This window comes from Conger conger, chromosome 14, assembly GCF_963514075.1.
Source record: "Conger conger chromosome 14, fConCon1.1, whole genome shotgun sequence".
Classification (NCBI taxonomy): domain Eukaryota; kingdom Metazoa; phylum Chordata; class Actinopteri; order Anguilliformes; family Congridae; genus Conger; species Conger conger.
The window spans coordinates 12,778,234-12,797,523 of NC_083773.1; the positions used below are offsets into that span (position 1 = coordinate 12,778,234).

General features: G+C 47.4%; 1 protein-coding gene across 1 annotated transcript in view; it reads left to right on the plus strand.

The window, feature by feature from the left end:
* lrig1 (leucine-rich repeats and immunoglobulin-like domains 1) overlaps positions 1-19,290 on the plus strand; it is a 41,085-nt gene that overhangs the window by 9,328 nt on the left and 12,467 nt on the right. The window contains exons 2-8 of the mRNA XM_061219420.1: positions 7,546-7,617; positions 8,808-8,882; positions 14,755-14,892; positions 15,341-15,484; positions 16,481-16,624; positions 18,174-18,317; positions 19,083-19,226. Coding sequence (XP_061075404.1) covers positions 7,546-7,617; positions 8,808-8,882; positions 14,755-14,892; positions 15,341-15,484; positions 16,481-16,624; positions 18,174-18,317; positions 19,083-19,226 — 861 coding nt within the window. The remainder of the gene's footprint in view (positions 1-7,545; positions 7,618-8,807; positions 8,883-14,754; positions 14,893-15,340; positions 15,485-16,480; positions 16,625-18,173; positions 18,318-19,082; positions 19,227-19,290) is intronic.

Below are 19,290 nucleotides of genomic sequence, written 5' to 3' on the forward strand. Positions count from 1 at the left end.
GATCAACCAGAAGATTATATATTCGTGCATCTATTCAATATGAATAATGTAGTTTCGTGATTATTCATTATTCATGAGTTTGTTTGCCATTTGGGCCCCTTGGAGTTCCAGACATTTCTTGCTTGAGCATGTGTGTGCAAAGTGCCCTGATGGATGAATCATCTGTGGATTCTCTACATCTGGTTAGAGTTTGGAAATCTGGGAAAGCCATTAGAAAAACACAAAGGCTTGGAGAGTTAGAGAAGCGCACACACGGCAGACCGGAGTTAGACTGCAGTCTGAGGGGCTGACGATTTAGGTTTAATCACAGTCGGACATTCATTCTGCTCTAAAGCACGGCTTTTAAACCTTATTGACCTCGGCTGTCTTCGTGAAACCACAATTCTTTTGAAAAGGAAAACGTCTGCACAGCAATACGCTGGCTCCACGCAGCAGCAAAGTTATAGTTTACTCTTTTACAAATCAGTCCCCCCCCCCGTCCTGAGGCTCAATTATCATATAATTAGTCTTGAGTGTTTTCCGGTTTACAAAAATACTATATATTATGAAGAAGAATAACATGAAAAGATTACTAATCCTATAGCCTTTTTGAAGTACATGCTTCAACAAACAAAAAGAATGAGAACTTGGAAAGAAGTATTTAAAAAGAAAAAAAAAATGAAATGTTCTTTCTCAGAAGAACAATGCAGGTTTCTGATAATCAGGGGGCTAATCGCTGTGGTGAAGTGGGGGTCATGTGTCAGTGGAGAAATGCGGGTTCCTTGCCCGTTCCCTGAGCGTTCTCGGGGGTCTGGAGAAGTCGGCCTCCCTCTCCTTCCTGTCTCTGGGCACTTGGCAGCTGTTGCTGCACTCCGGTTCATGTCGTGCCTGGGGCCTGTGTTTTTTCTGTGCCGAGACCATCACCCCCAGCTTTGAAGCACTCATTTAAACATGGACATCGAACCAGGGGTGATTTCGAAGGGTCAGACATGGGTGTAGCTGCTCCAGGCTCTCTCTTTTCCCCAGCCTCTGACAAATATTCTCTAAACGCTTGTGAGCTGTCCTGATTTATTTGGAAGTTAATGGGGAGGATGATTCTTTGAGCCCGCGGTACAATATTGGAATTTGATTATTTTACGTGAACCAAACGTTTTTTTTATTGCTTTTATTATTTCTCCTGTGTGGGCATGAAAACATCTCCTCTAATGTACTTCATATTGGATGTACCCTTGGTCTAGCATGTGTTTGTGTGCGATTAGCCTCAGTGTTTGAGTGGTGTGAGCACCTTGGAGAATCATGGTTTTTTTTTACTCCTCTGGTGATTGGGCTGTAGTGCGTCTCCTGGCCTTTCTGCTAGCACTGTTGCTTGGCTGTAAATGACAGTTTACGACAGGAAGAGGCTAAAATACACCGCTCAGTGCCAGGATCTGTTTGAGCTGGGCTGGGTTATCTCTGTCAGTCGCTGTTTTTAACAGAAGGTTATTCTTTGACTAGTTTATTACTGTTTGGACTGAGAAGCATTAAAGTATCTCCTCATCTCCAAGCTGCATCATAAATGGCCATCACTGCCATCATTTCACACTTCGAAAGACTGAGGTTCGCACTCTGCTTATCAGTAAGGGTAGGCAGGCTGTCACAGAAGGCTTCTTTCTTTACCTATAAATCATTAAGGTCTTATCGTAAGTATGATTTTATATCCCAACTTTCCGATGCGAAGAGAAACAAGCTTGTATAGTGAAAATTGTAATGAGTAATGTGGGAAGTGAAAGTCTGCTAAGTTGGAGAAATTTTGCTGAATCATGTCAGCTTTTAGTACCCATTTTCACTCAAGGCCAAGTTGATGCGTTCTCTGTGGTGTCCTGTGTTCTTGCTGGGGTTGTGCGCTGAAAGAATCAAGTTTATGGGTTTATGAAAATGCACCCCAGGTTAAAAGGGAGGATGGTACTCCACACAAGAAGCTAGGCCAGACTTTTAGATAACACACCATAAGTGGATCTTCATCTGCTCTACTGGGTTGCTGGGTCAAGTGCCCTCTTGACTGGACTTTAGTCCAGATTCAGTAAGTTTCTGTAGTTGAAGCTGGTTTTGGGCCTATCTGCATTTCCACCTTATCATGCGTTTATTGACTGTTCAATTGAACCAATAGCATTCCATGACACATTTTCACTGTGATATGATCAGTCTTCATTACCTTTAATTACTCAGTAACTCAACCAGCCATAAAAAAACCTTGACAGGAAAATGATTGCATCAGAACTTTTGAAAACATGACAAACCTATGCAACTGCACAGCTGTTGGATTCCAAATGTAAATTTCCACCGTTACTCTGCCCTCAGTTGGGCTATTTTGAAGTTCAACCTGTGGCTGAAAAAAATCTGTCGCTTTCTCAGGCCGCTTTTAAAACGTGGCGCGGGTGCGGTTATACACAACGTAGGGTGCAATAAATAATTTCTGTCGGCGAAAAGTATGTCGGTAAGGGGGGGGAAGTACAGCGTGTGTGTCGAAAGATACAACAAGTGGCGGCATGGGTTTGCACATTCAGCACTGAATCCGTGCTTTGGAGGAGGAAAACATAATTGTCTCATTGTTGTCAAGTGAAAAAAAAAATTGGGCATGTTTCTGAAGTGGGTTTTGAGAGACCAACGGGCTGGAAATATTTGTCTGACCTCGCTACACTAACGGTTTGCAGTTCTTTTGACTGGATTTATCAGAATGTTTCTGAAGTCCGCTTCACTACAGCGGGAGGGCCTGACGGGCTCTGGGAGAGTGGCAGGCCACAGCCTATAAATTAAGTGAGAATCTGTAAAACAGGCTTATCCATCCAGAGAGGGGGGAGTGATTGCTCCGGACAGGTTTACAGTGGGATGGTGTGAAACGCCCGCTGTCTGTCTGAGAGAGGTGGCGGGGCAGGGCGGGTCAAGTGGGTGGGCGAGGCGAGGGGAGGGGAGGGGGAGGGGGGCAGTGCTAGGCCTCGTCAGCTGAAGCGGCCATGGCGGTAAAGGGCGAAGAATCCTCCCTGAGGACTGCAGTCCGGCCGTGGAGAGGACGGAATGAAGCACGTTCTGTGGAAAACTCTCTCGGGAAGGACAATGAGAAACACATGACTGCCTTTCAGTTCAGCCATTCGTCTGCTCATTTGTAGCAGTGGCATTTATTTCCACTCAATTTAAAGCGCAGACTTCTACATTTTAGCAGAGGAGTAGCCTAAATGTTGGCTAAAGAAATTGATTTAAAAATAATCTCCTCAATACAATAAAACTAAAGCATTTTAACTGAAACTAGCAATCAAAATGTTCTTGTTTTTTGTTCTACAAAGGGGAATTCCATTTATTCTAAGATAAAGTAGTCTTGCGGTAGACCGTTAAGGTGTATTTATTTTCTCATTTATCATAATGTCAATACTAGATTGAGACTGAGAGAACAAAAAAACAAAGGTCTGGGCCTTCAGAAGCTATGCGTCCTCCATTTTTATTCAGACTCCATTTTGCATGTGATTGACAGATTGCACAGTCTGCCAATTATCAGCTAAAATCCCATATTTCTCCTCACCTGCCTTAGTTTGGAGTCTGTGTGTTTTGGCTTCATGTAATCAGATTTGAGCACTCATGTCACTTTGATTATGGCCATACACACTGCTTCCATCCCTTGAGTAAAAAGTGTGAAATAGTAAAAAACCTAAACCTTGAAAAATGTGATGCGAGTTATGGTCACAAGTTCACAGCACGTATCCCTCCCCATCCCATTTGTAATGCCTCCAGCCGCGAAGCCCGTGGTTCTGTACAGAGTACAGTCCGGTTCAGTACCTGTAATCTCCGGCCCCACCCACCCGCGCAGGAAGGAGCTGCGTTATCGCCGCGGGTTCCTACAGTAGGCGCTAACCGCACGATAAGCGAGGCGAAGCAAACCGACTGTGAGAAAAATCTGCGTTGCGTAAACAGGGGCCCCTGGAGACGGCCCCGAGTGTAGCCGCGCCCCGCCTCGCTCCACCTGATAACAGGGCTGGCGTGTGTGCTTTAATGGGCCGTAATCGCCATCTCTGGCACCAGCTCTGCGGCGCTGCGATCCCTTCATTCACAAAGCGCGTTTCCCTCTCCGCTTCCTCCTCAGCCTTCAGAGCCCGACAGAGATCAGAGGCGGTTCCGAGCGATGGAGAAGAGATTCTGACGCACGCTTTTACAGATGTGCGATACGGCACTCTGAGCATTTCCTTCATGGTCTTGACTGTCAAACATAGTGGAAGCCACTATAACTATAGATATGAGATTTAAAAAAAAATCAAAATAATTATTGTTTTAGTGATCAAAGCAGCCATTCAGGAAAAAGCGGTTGCCTTATCAGCACTAACACAATTGCGGGTGTTTGCTCCTAGATTTTAGCCACAGTGTGACCTCTTACTAGTAGATTTTACTGTGCTAACCTCAGGAGAATTCCTCTTAATGGAGCTGCCATCCAGGCAGGGCATTACTTCCCCCTCATTACTCTTGTGTGTTGGTCATTGCACACTGACTGCAGTGTCATGGTAATGGAGGCTTTTATGATGAAGCGGCCGGAGCAGTAGCAGGGCTGGTGGGTTTGCGACGAGCACGGCGTACATCAGAATATCTCATTCCCCTCCTTGTTGGCCTAAAGCTACGCTCTTCACTGCTTTTACGGGGAGCCCGTGCCGCTTTTAATGAGGAGCGGCACGGTTTGCTTTGGTCGTTTGCGGCAGTCTGCAGGCTGTTAAACACTGGCATGATTACTGTAACAGATTAGCCTGGCGTGGCTGTTTTCTCAGCGCGGTGAGACGCGACATTCTGTTTTCCGCCCTCCGGCTCAGCCCATTTTACAAAACCCTGCAATTTTTCACTTTGCTTCAGTGTAATTTGGTAATTGCCTCCTGTAAGAAGGACGGCAATTTAGCAATCCGCAGCACAATGGCACGGCAGAGCCAAGCGCTCAATCACACCGTGCCGGCGTGTCAAAGTCTTACCTCCAGGGAGAACAGACCGGGCCATTATCTGTGCCTCACCGCGAGAGGGGCGGACCGGGGGGGGGAATTGGCGGTTACCGAGGCCTCGCATCTTCCGCTCAGCCGTCAGTCATCCCGCACCGTCATGTTCTCGTCAGCACTTTGCACGCAGAAACGTTAGCCTAGCTGACTGCTCGCTCGACACGGTCTGCCACGTAGCGCTTATGTATCCCCAGAAACGTTAGCCTAGCCGACCGCTCGCTCGACGCGGTCTGCCACATAGCGCTTATGTATCCCCAGAAACGTTAGCCTAGCTGACCGCTCGTTCGACGCGGTCTGCCACATAGCGCTTATGTATCCCGAGAAACGTTAGCCTAGCCGACCACTTGCTCGACGCGGTCCGCCGCATAGCGCTTACGCACCCTCAGAAACGTAGGCGCTCCCTCTCGCCCGTCTGAAGCGAGGCAGGCGGGGTTTTTTTTCCCGTGTGAGAACGCTTAGGGGGCGTTCTAGCGTGCGGAAGCGTGGAATGCGGCGCGGCTGGTAGCTCGCTCTGCCCTGACCTGGGAAAGCGGGAGCCGTCTTTCGACAGGCCGGCCCAAGAATGTGTGCCGCCGCGCTCTGGTCCGAGGCCGCTCTGTGAGGTGCCTTTGTGTGCGTCGGTGAAAAAGCCGTGTTATGACAACGGCGGAGAAAGCGGCCGGTGAAAGGTAGGGGCGGCTGAGGAATGGGTCGCCGGGGCTGGTCTGCTGAAGAGACGCTCCGACGCGCCGGCCTCCCGGCCCTGGCGCGGTCTCAACTTGTCCAAAAATGTCGCCTGTAGGGTTTTCTTTTCATGGCAGTGGTACATTACTGACTGAAAACTGGCCGATTCGCACCCCTGCGTTTACCACTTTCAGCTTTCCTGCTCTTATTAGTGAGCTCAAGGGCTGTTATTGACATTTTGGCGAATTGCTGTTAGTAAAATTTTATTGGTCATTTGTTGAAGTATTTACTGATGTGCTATGAATAAGACCAGCATGAAGTCTTGCAAAGTGAGAAGAATGAGAGATGGCTTTTTAAAATATAAATAATATAATTGGATAAATATACAATGTCAGGGTTGACTTTTCATTTTCATGTCACACCACACCACATCTTAGGGCGGCCTGTAGCGTAGTGGTTAAGGTACATGACTAGGACCCGCAAGGTTTGTGGTTCAATCCCCAGTGTAGATCCATACAGCCGTTGGGCCCTTGAGCAAGGCCCTTAACCCTGCATTGCTCCAGTGGAGAATTGTCTCCTGCTTAGTCTAATCAACTGTACGCTCTGGATAAGAGCGTCTGCCAAATGCCTGTAATGTAATGTAATGTAATCTTGCAGGAAGTAAGATTAATTCCGATGCTGTTGCCTTTACATGAAAAATATAGCACAATTGTAAACCATCAATAAGAGAAAATACTTCTGTATCATGCTCTTAATGACCGTTTCATCACAAGTGTGTGTCTGTGTGTGTGTCTGTATACGCACGTGTGCGAGTGCCTATCTGTGTGTGCGTGCCTATTTGTGTGTGTGTGTGCATCAATCTGTGTGTGTGTGCATATCTGTGTGTGCATGTGTGTGTGTGTGGATGGATATCCAATCCCCGGTGCTCCGGCCTCAGAGTGGCAGCTGTGAGAGAGCAGAGGAAGGGCGGACTCTGACAGAAACACAATCTGCAGACGAATTGCACTTTAATTCCAGTTAGGGTATGGATATAGACTGGGCTGTTAACTGCGCTGTTAGTCTAAACTGCCACTTGACTTTTATACAGATGAATAGCTGGGAGTCGGGCGGAAAGCCATACCTACTGCAGCCTGGTATTGATCTGAGCCCCCTCTCCCTGAGCACAGCCAGCAGAATGTGTGGGTCAGGTGTAGGGTAGAGGAGGTGTGTGTGTGTGTGTGTGTGTGTGTGTGTGTGTGTGTGGGGAATGTGTAGTTGTCTGGGTGTGTGTGTGTGTGTGTGTGTGAGGGAATATGTAGTTGTGTGTGTGTGTGTGTGGGAATGTGTAGTTGTCTGGGTGTGTGAGAGGGAATGTGTAGTTGTCTGGGTGTGTGTGTGCATGTGAGAGAGAGAGAATATGCAGGTGTGAGTGAGAAGCTTTGTTTTTGTGTGCGGCCATTTGTAACTGTGTCTTCGTGTGCATGTACCAGCATGCATGTTTTTTCCATTGCCATTGTCAAAATACGTGATTGTTCAGAGGCCGTATGCCAACATATTGGTTTTTGGGTTCATGTATTGCTAATTTTGTGCTGCTAATCTTGACTCAGTAATGGAGTTCCTTACTCAGAAAGTGACAGGCAGGTTATTTTGAAGGCTATTGATTTTAAGGGGTGATGGGTTTGTTGTGCTGTTCAAGGAATCTGGTCTCTATGGGCTTTGGCCAGTGCTCATTGAGGTACAGTGTAATCCGTCTTTCAGAAATGTCGTAGGAAGTTTGGGCAGGTGGGAACAGAGAGGCACTTCCTCTTTCTTCTTGGTGCTTGTAGGCCTACACTTGTCTCTCTTACTCAGAGGAGGAGGATATTGAGGGACGAACAAGCAGTCTTCACTCGTTCTTTAATTCTTTCTCTCTCACTCTCTCTCTCTACAGAAATCTGAGCCACAACAAACTGACTGCGATCGATACTGCTGTTCTGGCTAACCTCCCGAACCTGCAAGAAGTGTGAGTATCCTAAATGAACAGAGACCTCTGCACGGATAGACCAAGGAGCACCGCATCGTACACATGAGCATACATACACACTCATACACAAAGACCTTCTGCATGCAGGTAGCCACTAAATGTGTATACACACACACACGCACACACGGTCTCAGGTGTCTCTATCCATTGGCATCAGCAGTGTGTCACCTCCTACCTGCCTGTGTTCATAACAGGATCCATCAGGAATAGACAACTAATCCATTAACACGGCGCTTCGCAAAGTGCCCCTCTTTGTTCCTAATGGACTGCGCCTCTGCGTCCGTCCTAATGAAACGCTTTTCAAATGAATATGATGTTCATTAGCTCTTCAATGCGTCCGCCCCCGTCAGTACCAGCACACGGGCCACCCAGGGGAGTCCCCTTATACTTAATGTGGGCGTTCAGGCTGTTATTAAAAGCTGCACCGCGGAGAACACGATGCGCTTAACGTCTGGCCAAAAGGACAGGTAGTGTGCGGCGTTTACGAGGGTGTTTTCCTACCCTCTCTCGCCTGGCCCGACCGTGTCCTGTCCTTTTATTGCACACTGCTTTTGTGTGAAAGGCGGGGGCGACATGGCTCAGGCAATAAGAGCAGTCATCTGGCAGTCGGTGGGTTGCTGGTTCGATCCCCCGCCCGGGCTGTGTCGAAGTGTCCCTGAGCATGACACCTAACCCCCATTTGCTCCTGATGAGCTGGTCGGTACCTTGCATGGCAGCCAATCGCTGTTGGTGTATGAATGGGTGAATGAGAAGCATCAATTGTACAGCGCTTTGGATAAAGGCGCTATATAAATGCCAACCATTTACCATTTACCACAGAGAGCAGACTGGTAGACTAAAACTGTAAATATTTTATACAGAGAGAAGACCTATCAGGGTCTTAATTGCTAGATAATAACTTTCTCTCTTTCTCTCAGCTATTACACATCCCCCTGCATAATTACTTCATAGGTTATTTATCAGGTTTTTATTGGGAATACTATTTATAATCGAGCGAGCCATTTTTGTTTGCCAAGGGTCTTGTGACCCTTCTTTGAGAATGGTGCTATGCTAAAATAAATCCAGTGACTGACTTCTGTGCATGCTAAGACCGATGGCGGTTTAATTTAATGTGATATGGATACAGTGCACAATTACTGTACCGGCCTCATGTTTCTTTTCCTCTCTAGACGGTTGGGTCATAACGGGATGACTTCCTTTCCATCGTTGGGAGAAGCCTCCTCGAAGATCGTTTCCCTTTATCTGTAAGTAAACTCTCACTTGTTTATTATTGAGACTCTATCAGTACTTTTTTGTGTGCATATTATCGATGTTATCCGGTCGTGTATTTTGCTGAAGGAATTTTTTCCGCCTGGGATACAGTGGCTAGGCCCCATTCTGGATTCCACTGCGCTGAAATTCTGTCCAGAGGTGCTAGATAAATTTGAGAAAGCTGTCTGCTGAGAACTGCTCTGTGCGGTGGTTGCATTGGCACTGTAGCCTGTGTCCTTGCACGTTTAATTACAGACAGAAGACCGTTGTGTTCCTTGCACAATACTGGTTCTCAGTTCTGGCCCTTCCTCTCCCATCAGTAGGCGATCATGACAGCAAACAGAAACAGGGAGCTCGCAGGAAATTCTGACACTTTAGTCCGGCTAGAAGAAATAAGCCACTCCCCTGCATTCGCCCGAATATTTCTGAGTCATAAACTTTGACAAGCAGACCTTTAAACTGCTGCCTTTTCCCGGATTTAAAAATGTTTGGATAGGTCTGAGTACACATGAAAATAATGGATAACTGATGGCTCCCCGAAACAGGTTCTGAACGGCTCTGCAAACAGGAGAGCGGTCTTAAACCAGTTCCAGCGTCACAGATAAACCCCCCCCTCCTCTTCCTCCCTGGGCACACAGCCATTTTGCAGGCAGAGCTGAAACCAATCAGCGAACAGTATCAAGTTTGCGGTTCTTTTGTCGGTTAAAGCTTGGGAAATTCCGTTCCTAGCGACGCAGTCTGGAGACCTATAGGGGAATGAAAGTGCAGGTCAGGGAGACCTGCTCTGACCCTGTGAGAGATGACTACAGCAGCCCTCCAAACAAAAGAATGCAAAATAAAAAGGGAAAAAGAAACATTCCTCTTTTTTTTCTCTTCTGGATGAACTATCGCTGGCATGAAATTTCGCATGAATTGACTTTATCTGTTCCAGACTTAAATGAAAGCGCATGGTTTGTTTAAACAACTGTTTTATGGCTTTATAACTGTGTTTTTCCTTTGAATGTGGATATGGTGCGCATTAAAGCGCCCTGGTCTTCGGGTGAAGGGGGCATGGAAAAGTGCGCCGAAAGGTTTGACCTGATTTTAGCTGTAGAGTTCTAGCGGGGTCCCTTTGCGCTCTGTGGAGGTCTGTGTTTGTCTGGGTCCTGGTAACAGGGAGCCTGTGGGGACTGCCTCTGCTGGCATCTCGCAAGATATTTATTGCCCCATTTGGTTTGTATGTGCACGCGTGTGCTTATGTGTGCACGCTTGCTTTTGCCTGTGAGTCTGCGTGTGTGTGTGTGCGCATGTGGACACAAACCCTTGAACACACACAATCACAGTGCTGTCCTGCCTGTGGGCCTGTTTGGTAAGTGAAGTCTTGTTCTCTGAAGCTGGCCTACTCCCCGTGAGTTTCTGGAGAATTCTAGGTTCTCACTCGAGCAGAACAGAGAAGAGCCACAGGCTGTTTCCCCCCATTTTGGCTCCATGAGCCGGGCCTGCTTGTTTGTTTCTGCTTCACTCCTTGGTAATCCACAGAGCCGGCGTGTACTCTGGTATCCTTTTCTCCCCTGTGGCAGCAGTTTCACGCTGTAATTCTGCTTAACTTTTTCATGATCAGTAACTGACTTCTTTTTCAGTTATACTGATAGCCTCATGAGTATTCATATAAGATATATGTATTTTTTTATTTATAAAAAAAAAAAAAAAAAAAAAAGATACATCATTTGCTAAAGAAAAGTTTATCTTTTGCATGATGCATATTTTATTATACAACCCTTGAATGCGTGTACCGGTATATTTAAAAGGGTTTGCACAAACATCAATGTAAGACATTTACTTTTTTGGGACTGGTTGGATGCCTGTTGCTGTGGAGCGGTGTTGCATGATGGGAAGGCATAGCTTTACAAAGCTGCACAGCTGAAGGGTGTAGAACCCACAGCCGCCGCTGTCAATCAGAGGGCCTTACAGTATACAGGCCTGGGGGGGGGGGGGGGGGGGGAGGAGCTGGGGCAGGATGACATCATCGACACTAGAGACACTGGCCAGGAGCAGCGGTCTCTGTTTCCGTGAGCCGGTTCCCATCTCTGCTGTCGATCCACTGGGGTCACACTGTTCGCACAATTCTGTCGGCCCGGATTCACCAGCTGTAAGGCTGTCAAACGGCCGGGTCCTCCGATACCGAGGAACGGGAGGTTCACTGTAGCAGAAAAGCATTTGTCGCAAACATGAAAGCCGGCTCCCCTTTCAGATTTCTGTTGAAACGGGAGATTTAACGTCCGTAATGAAACTCTGTTCCCCGTCGTGGCATATGCCAGCTAGTTAGCTGTTGCGCTCCGGAGCAGCTGTCGATTGCCTCATGCGTGTACCTTCCGCCAAGTTCGGTTGGGCCGCAAGGAATTGGTTTCCACACTGCATGCCGGTGTGAGCAGAGCGCTTCAAGATGACTGCTGTAGGGGACGGCGCAATCTAAACGCAAAGGCATAATGGAATTTGACCTTCAGTAACAGATTTCAAATGGTGCTGGGTTTTTGTGGCTTTGATTTATTCTTAATGCTGTTTGATTAGCCTGTACCCTCAGTCAGAGGTGCTTGTCTGTGCATTTGACATTTGAGCAGTTGCAGTAGTAGCCATACTGGGACTCCATGTTGTGCCAGAGACTGTGCTGGGGTCTGTATGAGATTGGTGGGGACCCTGCTGACCGCACAGATGAGAAGCTTTTCAGCAGGTCATGGTCTGAGGACAGGAACATACTGTCCAGGTCTTGGTGCTGGGGATCTCAGCCTGTACACCCTCCCACGGGAGGAACTCCCATTTTACTGAGAAGCAAGAGTGAGAAAATATTACTAAATCACCTTGTGCAATGTTCAGTTAAGCTCAACTAGCAAATGAAAAATGCTATATTTGGCAGAGCAGGAGACAAACAAACATTGACATCACATTTAATGGAAGAAAAAAATGCCACTAAAGATAGCCTGTTCTGATCATTACGTTACATATGAACATTATAAACATAATGTATGCAAACGCAATGAAGGAATGAGTTGCAAGTGACATACTTTATAACCTCGTGTAACGGAAGGAAAATGTGCTTGTAAAAAGCATGAATGCGGAAACACGGCTGTTTTAATTAGCTATTTTTGAAAAACGATACACTACAAATTCTAGAAATGATCGTAAGACCCTTTCCTAGCAGCTTTCCTGCAGAAAACACTGCGCTGTTTTCTATTGTGCTGTATGGTGTTGTCGTCTCATTTCACCAATAAGGCTCTATCAGGTTCAGGCTTCAAATTTGGCGGGCCCCATTTTATGAGCTGTATAGACAGATCAGGCCTCTTCATAAAGGTTACAGAAAGTCCCTCTCTGGCCTGCGGGTGGATTGTGTTTGTTCCATGAGCTTCTGGCCCCTAGATGGTGGTCACTTTGTATTTCATCGAGCAGACAAGCTAATCGTGGCCTAGACCAACTACCCTGCTAATCTCCCCACCATGGGGCTTTAGCGGGATTAATGAGTGTGCCTGGATCAAACGTACCCCGATAACTCCCACAGTCCAGGCCACTGAAGAGCGATTATGGCAAAAATCACACGCCGACCCATTCCCGCCTGAGTTCTTAGGTTATTTGTTTTATCCGTTATAGTCCACTGGCTCTGCCTAATGTAGATGCCAAAACCAGGATGGCATGCCGTTCTTTGTATTTCAGTGGAGAGATGAGCGTTGTGTAAACCATTCTGCCGTTAATGTGTTGGGGGTGAAACGGGAGAGACATTGTGTTGCAGGGGCCGTTTGGCCTTTAAGATGGAACATAGGGTCAGCAGCTGTTGGTTTCACCCACCCGCCCCCCTCCCCCTGCCCGGCTGAGACTCCATCAGCATGCCCCCCCGCTGGGCAGCAGCAATGGACTTCCTGCCGAGCCTGGAAGTTTCTCCTGGCTCCCATCACCCACACCCGTGCCCTGCCCTGCCCCGACACGTCCCTTTACATCACTGTTTACTCAGGTGGGAGGGGGTCCCTCCCCTTACCCTCCTCCCCATGCTCCCAACCTGGAGCAGAGTAAATGGCTAACGGTACATTTCTCTTCGGCTTGCATTGTGCAGTCAAATGTCCGTGTGTCCGACATTTTTGCAGTATAGCACTGTATTGCACAATTGTAAGATACTTACTTGAATAAAAAAGGAATTAAATTTCTTGTATTGCTTGAAGCATGAGAGGAAAGTAGAATTTCCCCCTTGGTTTTGAGGAATGCTGATGGTTTTCAGTGGAGTAGGCCTTTGGAGATTGCTGCTGCAGTGTTGTTCTTCAACATGGCTGGCTCTCACTCGGTTTGGCTTGTCTGGCTGCCGACCAGGCCGAGAGCTGGGGATTGTGGGAGGTAGATGAGCCGCTCCTGACGCTGAACGGCGGCTTGGAAGAGGAGAGCGCGCTGTAACGCCAGCCGAGGGCTCGGGGAAGAGCCGGCTCAGGAATGTGCCGTACGTGTCACACACCGCTGGCTTTGATCTCGGCTCGTGTGACAGTGTCCCTTAGTGACTGTGCGCTGTAACAGAGCTGTGTGTGTGTGTGTGTGTGTGTGTGTGTGTGTGTGTGTGTGTGTGTGTGTGAGTGTGTGAGTGTGTGAGTGTGTGAGTGTGTGAGTGTGTGTGTGTGTGTGAGACTGGGTGAGTGTGTGTGAGAGACTGGGTGAGTGTGTGCGAGTACGTTTGTGTACACACACACACACACTCTCACACACACACTCTCACACACACACACACACACACACACACGTATACGTCTTCCACAGTGGGAAACCAAAGGAAGTGACCGGAATTCCAAGGAGGGGAAAAGATCAAGTGCTTCCCATTCCATCCTTGGAGGTGGATTTGCACCGACGCCAAAATAAATGGCAGATGTGAACCTTGTTCCCTGTCATTCCTTCTGCACAAACCAAAATAAAAGTGCAGTATTTTTACCCTCCCTGGTTTTCATGCTTAGATACAGCTATGATACAGCGAACAGTCCTTCTCCAGTAAATATTGAAGCCCGATAGGCCAGTAATGCTACACCATTTGTTCGTGTGTCCTGCCTGTCCTAATCTAATCCCCCAGTTTTGTGTGTGTTGTCTTATCTGGAAAATGTATACAATGCTTTTTTTCCCCCATGGTGTGTGACCATAGCTGTTCCCGTGTTATCCCGAAACATCAAATGATGTTAACAGCTTGGCTTTATGGAGCTGAGGCTTTCTCTCAGCCCGACAGCTCTGGAGACGTGTTATGTGTCTACCGTTGGCCGAGGGTTCCTCTGGGAAGCCTGTGCACTGGCGGTCAGTGTGGAGTGTCTGGTGACAAATGGCCGTTCGTCCAGACCGCTGCTCCTCTCCTCTCCTCTCCTTCTCCTTCACCCTGGAGTGCTTATTGACACAAGATCCCCCCCCCCCCCCTCCTTCCCAGCAACAAAAGGCCCATTGACACATTCCCATGAGAGAAGCCTTTGATTGGCCCAAGAGGGGACCCCCTGTGTCGTGGCTGGGCTGGTTAATGCAGAACGCAGCCCTGTTGTCATGGTCTCTCATGCATCGTCATGGTTTAAGAGTCCGCCTGATTTCCCTCCTTCAGTGCAGGCTCAGTGGGCTGTCTGCAAAAACTATTTCTGCTCCACTGTCAGATCTCACCTTCCTGTAAAAATCATCTTGGAACAGTCACACTTAAAAATACTGATGGAATGCCTGACATAGCGGTTAAAAGTGTACTCAATGCTCAATGTCCATCCCATCTTTTTGTGATACTGTAATTTGACCCACAGCGTTCAGATTTCCCTTTTTGAGACCGTCCGACCATGTCCATTGTGTTCAGATGTGACGGACCAGCCTGGTTGTGCCTAGTTAAAATGGGTTCTTGTATTTTAACAGAGACCACAACAAGATCCGCAGCATTGACGGGAAAGTGCTGAAGGACTTCAGCTCCTTGGAGACGCTCGACCTGAACAACAACGACATCTCTGAGATCCGGAGTCACAGTTTCTCCCCTGGCCTTCCCATCAAATACCTGTAAATACCCTTTGTCATCTCCATTATAGCATTTTGCGCATAGATCCGATTCATACGCATGCTATGATTTTTGGGTTTCATAATATTCTTCTTCCTAGTCTTCTTCTTTTATTTTATCATATCTCAATTTTCTTGTTATTGATTTATTGTGTTATCAACATGACACTGAATTAACAGAGCGGAACTGGATCAAACACGTTGTTGTTTTGGTTTCAAATAAGTCTCTACGCTTTACTGAGCTTTGTATTGAGGTGCACTCAAGATGACCCCTTTGGTCATATTGGTTGGCTCAGTTGCACCAGGCAAGACAAATTGAGCACAGAAATGTATTTTAGTCAAAAGCAATGACATATTTGACTGGAACTGAGAATGAGAGTTAGTCCACTTAGCATTTGCTGATAATGCTGTGGGAATGTGTGCGTGTGCGTGTGCGTGCGGGTGACTGCAGGTACTTGGGAAGTAACAGGATCAGCCACGTGGAGTCGGGCGCATTCCACAGCCTGTCCCCGACCCTGCAAGTGCTGCGTCTGAGCCGGAACAGGATCTCCCAGCTTCCTGTCAAAGCCTTCCAGCTGCCCCGACTGACACAGCTGTGAGTATCGCCCTCATACTGCTCTCACTCCCCTGCCCTTTCGTACGGCGAGCGGGGAGGGGGGGGGGGTTGTCGGGAACCCGAGATTCCCGCACCGGAAAAAACCACCACCGTCCTCCCCCGCGAGAGGCCCCACTCTTTCGTTCGCCCGCTCTTCGGTTCCCCCTCCCTTCGGGCGACGTGTATTTGTAAACACCCGGCCGCAATAAAGGGTGATTTATGAGCCCCAAACTGCACGTCTCTCAGGGGAGCTGCGCTTTTCCTCCCCAACATCGCAGCCCCTCCAGCGCGCTGATCTCACGGACACATCTGTATCTCAACACGTGCGCACGTGATAAAAGACGCCTGTAATGGAAATCTCCTTCGCCCAAACAGGGCTCTCATCTCTCCAGAGTCTTCGGTTTCTCTCCCGGTCGTTTTTTATTTTGTTACACTTAAAAAAATAATAAATAAAAAGAAACGTTATCGCTATCGCTCCCAACTCGGTACAACACGGCGGCCTACACAAAGGCTACCTAGCAGCATTTACAGGACTGGTGCTTTGTGGCTTTGATACCAAACCTCTTATGCACCAGGTGCCGATAGCTCCCATGATGGTCGTGAGGAGAGCGAGCTCGCATTGTGAGGGTGAATGGATGAAGAGGTAGACACAATAGACAGCGCGGAGGCGCTTAATAGAATACCCTAGATAAGGTGCATATACCGGGCCTCCTGTGATACCTAAGTACACGTGTTCACTTTTGGGCAGTAATGATAATGTACTGTAGCAGCCCTGGCCCCTACCTCAACCCTCTTCTGAAACCCTACCCCCTCGTTCCAACCTTAGAGGTCACGCCACGGTCCCTGGAAGAACAGACACCGTGGAGGAATTCCTGTACGGCCTGCTCTCGGGAGTCTGATGGCGTAATGGCGCGGCCGGTCGCGCCGTAGAACCGCGCGGCTGCGTGGGTGGTCGCAGCGCTTGACCGCGCGTCCCCGCTTGCTTTGCTTTGGCAGGGAGCTGAACAGGAACAGGCTGAGGCTCATCGAGGGGCTCACCTTCCAGGGCCTGAGCAGCCTGGAGGTGCTGAAGCTCCAGAGGAACAACATCAGCAAGCTGACCGACGGCGCCTTCTGGGGGCTGGCCAAGATGAAGGCTCTGTGAGTGTCTCCTCTGCTTATGTACCTACTCTTCTGAGCTCATTTACTGTCAATTCAATTCAAATGTGCTTTATTTGCATGACAAGTGATGTTGTGTTGCAAATGCATTGTGATACATCAAGCCCTTACTTACAGCATCAATGAACTCAGTGTGGATAACGCCATTCTTTACACTGCAATATTTAGCCTCGTCTTCACCAGGAAACATTTTATGTGATATTTTATTAATGAAATTATCCAATGCTTTTTGATCTACACACCCCTTATTTTTACATAAAGGCTGACAATTCATGGGTGTTTTTTCAGGTAGTGTATTGTACTATAGTTGGCTCAAAGAAGATTAGTAGATGAGCAGATCTTTCCAAAACAAAACAAAAAAAAAAATCATGCATACCGTAAATCCTCAAATTGTGTCCGGGATTCTATTTGAAGCCGGGCCTCGGATAATAGCCGGGGGCGTGGCCGAATAAAGGCCGGCCCCCAAATACAAGCCGGGGTAATATTGCCTACCAGTAGGGCTATCAGTCCATGAGTCCAAGACATTGTTTCGATTTAACTCAATGAAATAAAAGAGCTCTTCTTAATATTTTATATTGTTGGTTGGTTTAATACTGTTGCCAATGAAAAGTCGTTGTCCTACACCATGGGTCTCCAACACGTTGCTCTCAAGCTACCAGTCACCCCCCTTCTGAGTAGCTTGCCAAAGGCTGAAGCACAATTGTTGCCGCAAGGCATTCCAGCCTACGAATTTAATAAAAAGTAAATCAGGCAAAATGAAAAATTTACTCAATTTAAGCTACTTGGCTACACAATAAGGTTTCCATGTATTTACAGCACAGCGCACGTTCAATGAATGAATGAAAGCGGCTGCCTTGGCTCACAATAAACAGACGGGTGGAAATCCCGACACTCTTTCAACTGCATAAAACTTAACAGTGAACCATCAAATACCCCCCAGATTTCAGTGCCCATCAGTCCCAACATTTAACAATAGAATCAAACGGTCCAAAAGTAAATTAAATCCCAAACCAAAGCGAAAATCTTTATTTTATTATTCTAGACTTGCATGTGATTGAGAATATTTGCAATAAACTAAGTCTGTTAAGACTGACACTATGACTTACCAAACGGTGTTCCTGATTAGCCTACACCAATTGATTTCTGAACGATTACAGGAAGTGTTGAACAGTGTTGGCCCACTTTAAGTGTAGCCTTTTACTTTATTTCTAAGAATAAAATTCTACAACAGTAGCCTAATAAGAAATAAAGGCCTGCCTCGAATACAAGCCTGCCCCAAATAAAGGCCTGTGCTTTGTGCAGCCTAAGTAAATAAAACAATTTGAGGATTTACGGTATATTAAATCGATACTAAGAACACATTGGGAAAATGACTACACAAAACTGTTTCTCAGCATATCCACTGCAATTTCTATATGATCCAATGCATCAGCGCTTTCCATCTGTTTTATTCATTTAAAAAAAACAAAAAAAAAAACAACTAAGTTTCCCATAGTTCCACACGGACTGACATGCTGCTCTTCCTCCGCAGTCACCTGGACTTCAACAGCCTGACGGAGGTGAACAGCGGCTCTTTGTACGGCCTCTCCGCTCTCCTGCAGCTCTTCCTCAGCAACAACTCCATCTCCCACATCAACCCTGACGGGTGGCAGTTCTGCCAGAGGCTGCGGGAGCTGTGAGTTCCGCCCCGCCCTGACCCACTTGCCCTGCGTCGACCAGGCCGCTCCCTCGCAGATAATGAGGCCAAATTAGTCACTAGAAGTACAATATCGGGTGCCTTTCTCAAGATAAGCCTCCTTTATCCCATAATGACAGGTTGGATTGAAAACGCTTAAGTACTCGCAGAGTCTCATTCACATGTCAAAACATATACGCCGAAACATGTAATCTTGTGTTGGTGCGATTGTGGATATTACACGGGTCCTCTGAGGGAAGAGATATGCGAGTGTACATATCTCTGCACGTTGTCCAGGTCTGCTGAGTCACAGAGGGGATACATGAGCCTGCCCAGCTTTCCTTACCGTTGTTTTTATGCATCAGCGTATGACGTAACAACCTTCTCACCTTCTCTAATTGTACTTTTACGTGAGTTGGGGATTAGCTTTGAATGCGGTTGTGGAGCAGTTACACTGTATGGCCTGGTTTTACTGTAACTGCAGTAGTCTTGCTTTCCAGCATGGCTGCTTAACCAATCCCCACTGTGATACTGAGAATAGGAGGCTCTGACTGACACCTGGAGAGAGAAGTAGGGCTGGGACACAGGACGTTCTTCCACAAGAGAGAATGGGCATTTGAGCAGTGTTTGAGAGAGTGTAAAATGGATATAGCTACAGGCTTCCTTGATTCTGTGTCACACCGAGCAGTGTTTTTTTTTTTTTTTTTCTTTTTTTTTTTTTTGCGGAAAGCCTTCAATCTATGTTTGTTTTGTGTATTCCTGCAGGAGTCTGTCCTATAACAACCTGACCAGGCTAGATGAGGGCAGCCTGGCGTATCTGGGGGACCTGCACACCCTGCGTCTAGGACACAACTCCATCAGCCACATTATGGAGGGGGCCTTTCGAGGCCTAAAGGCCCTGCGCAACCTGTAAGTCATCCTGCATGCCACACACAACCCCAAATGCAAGGTTCCACATCAGCAAGAAAGGCTT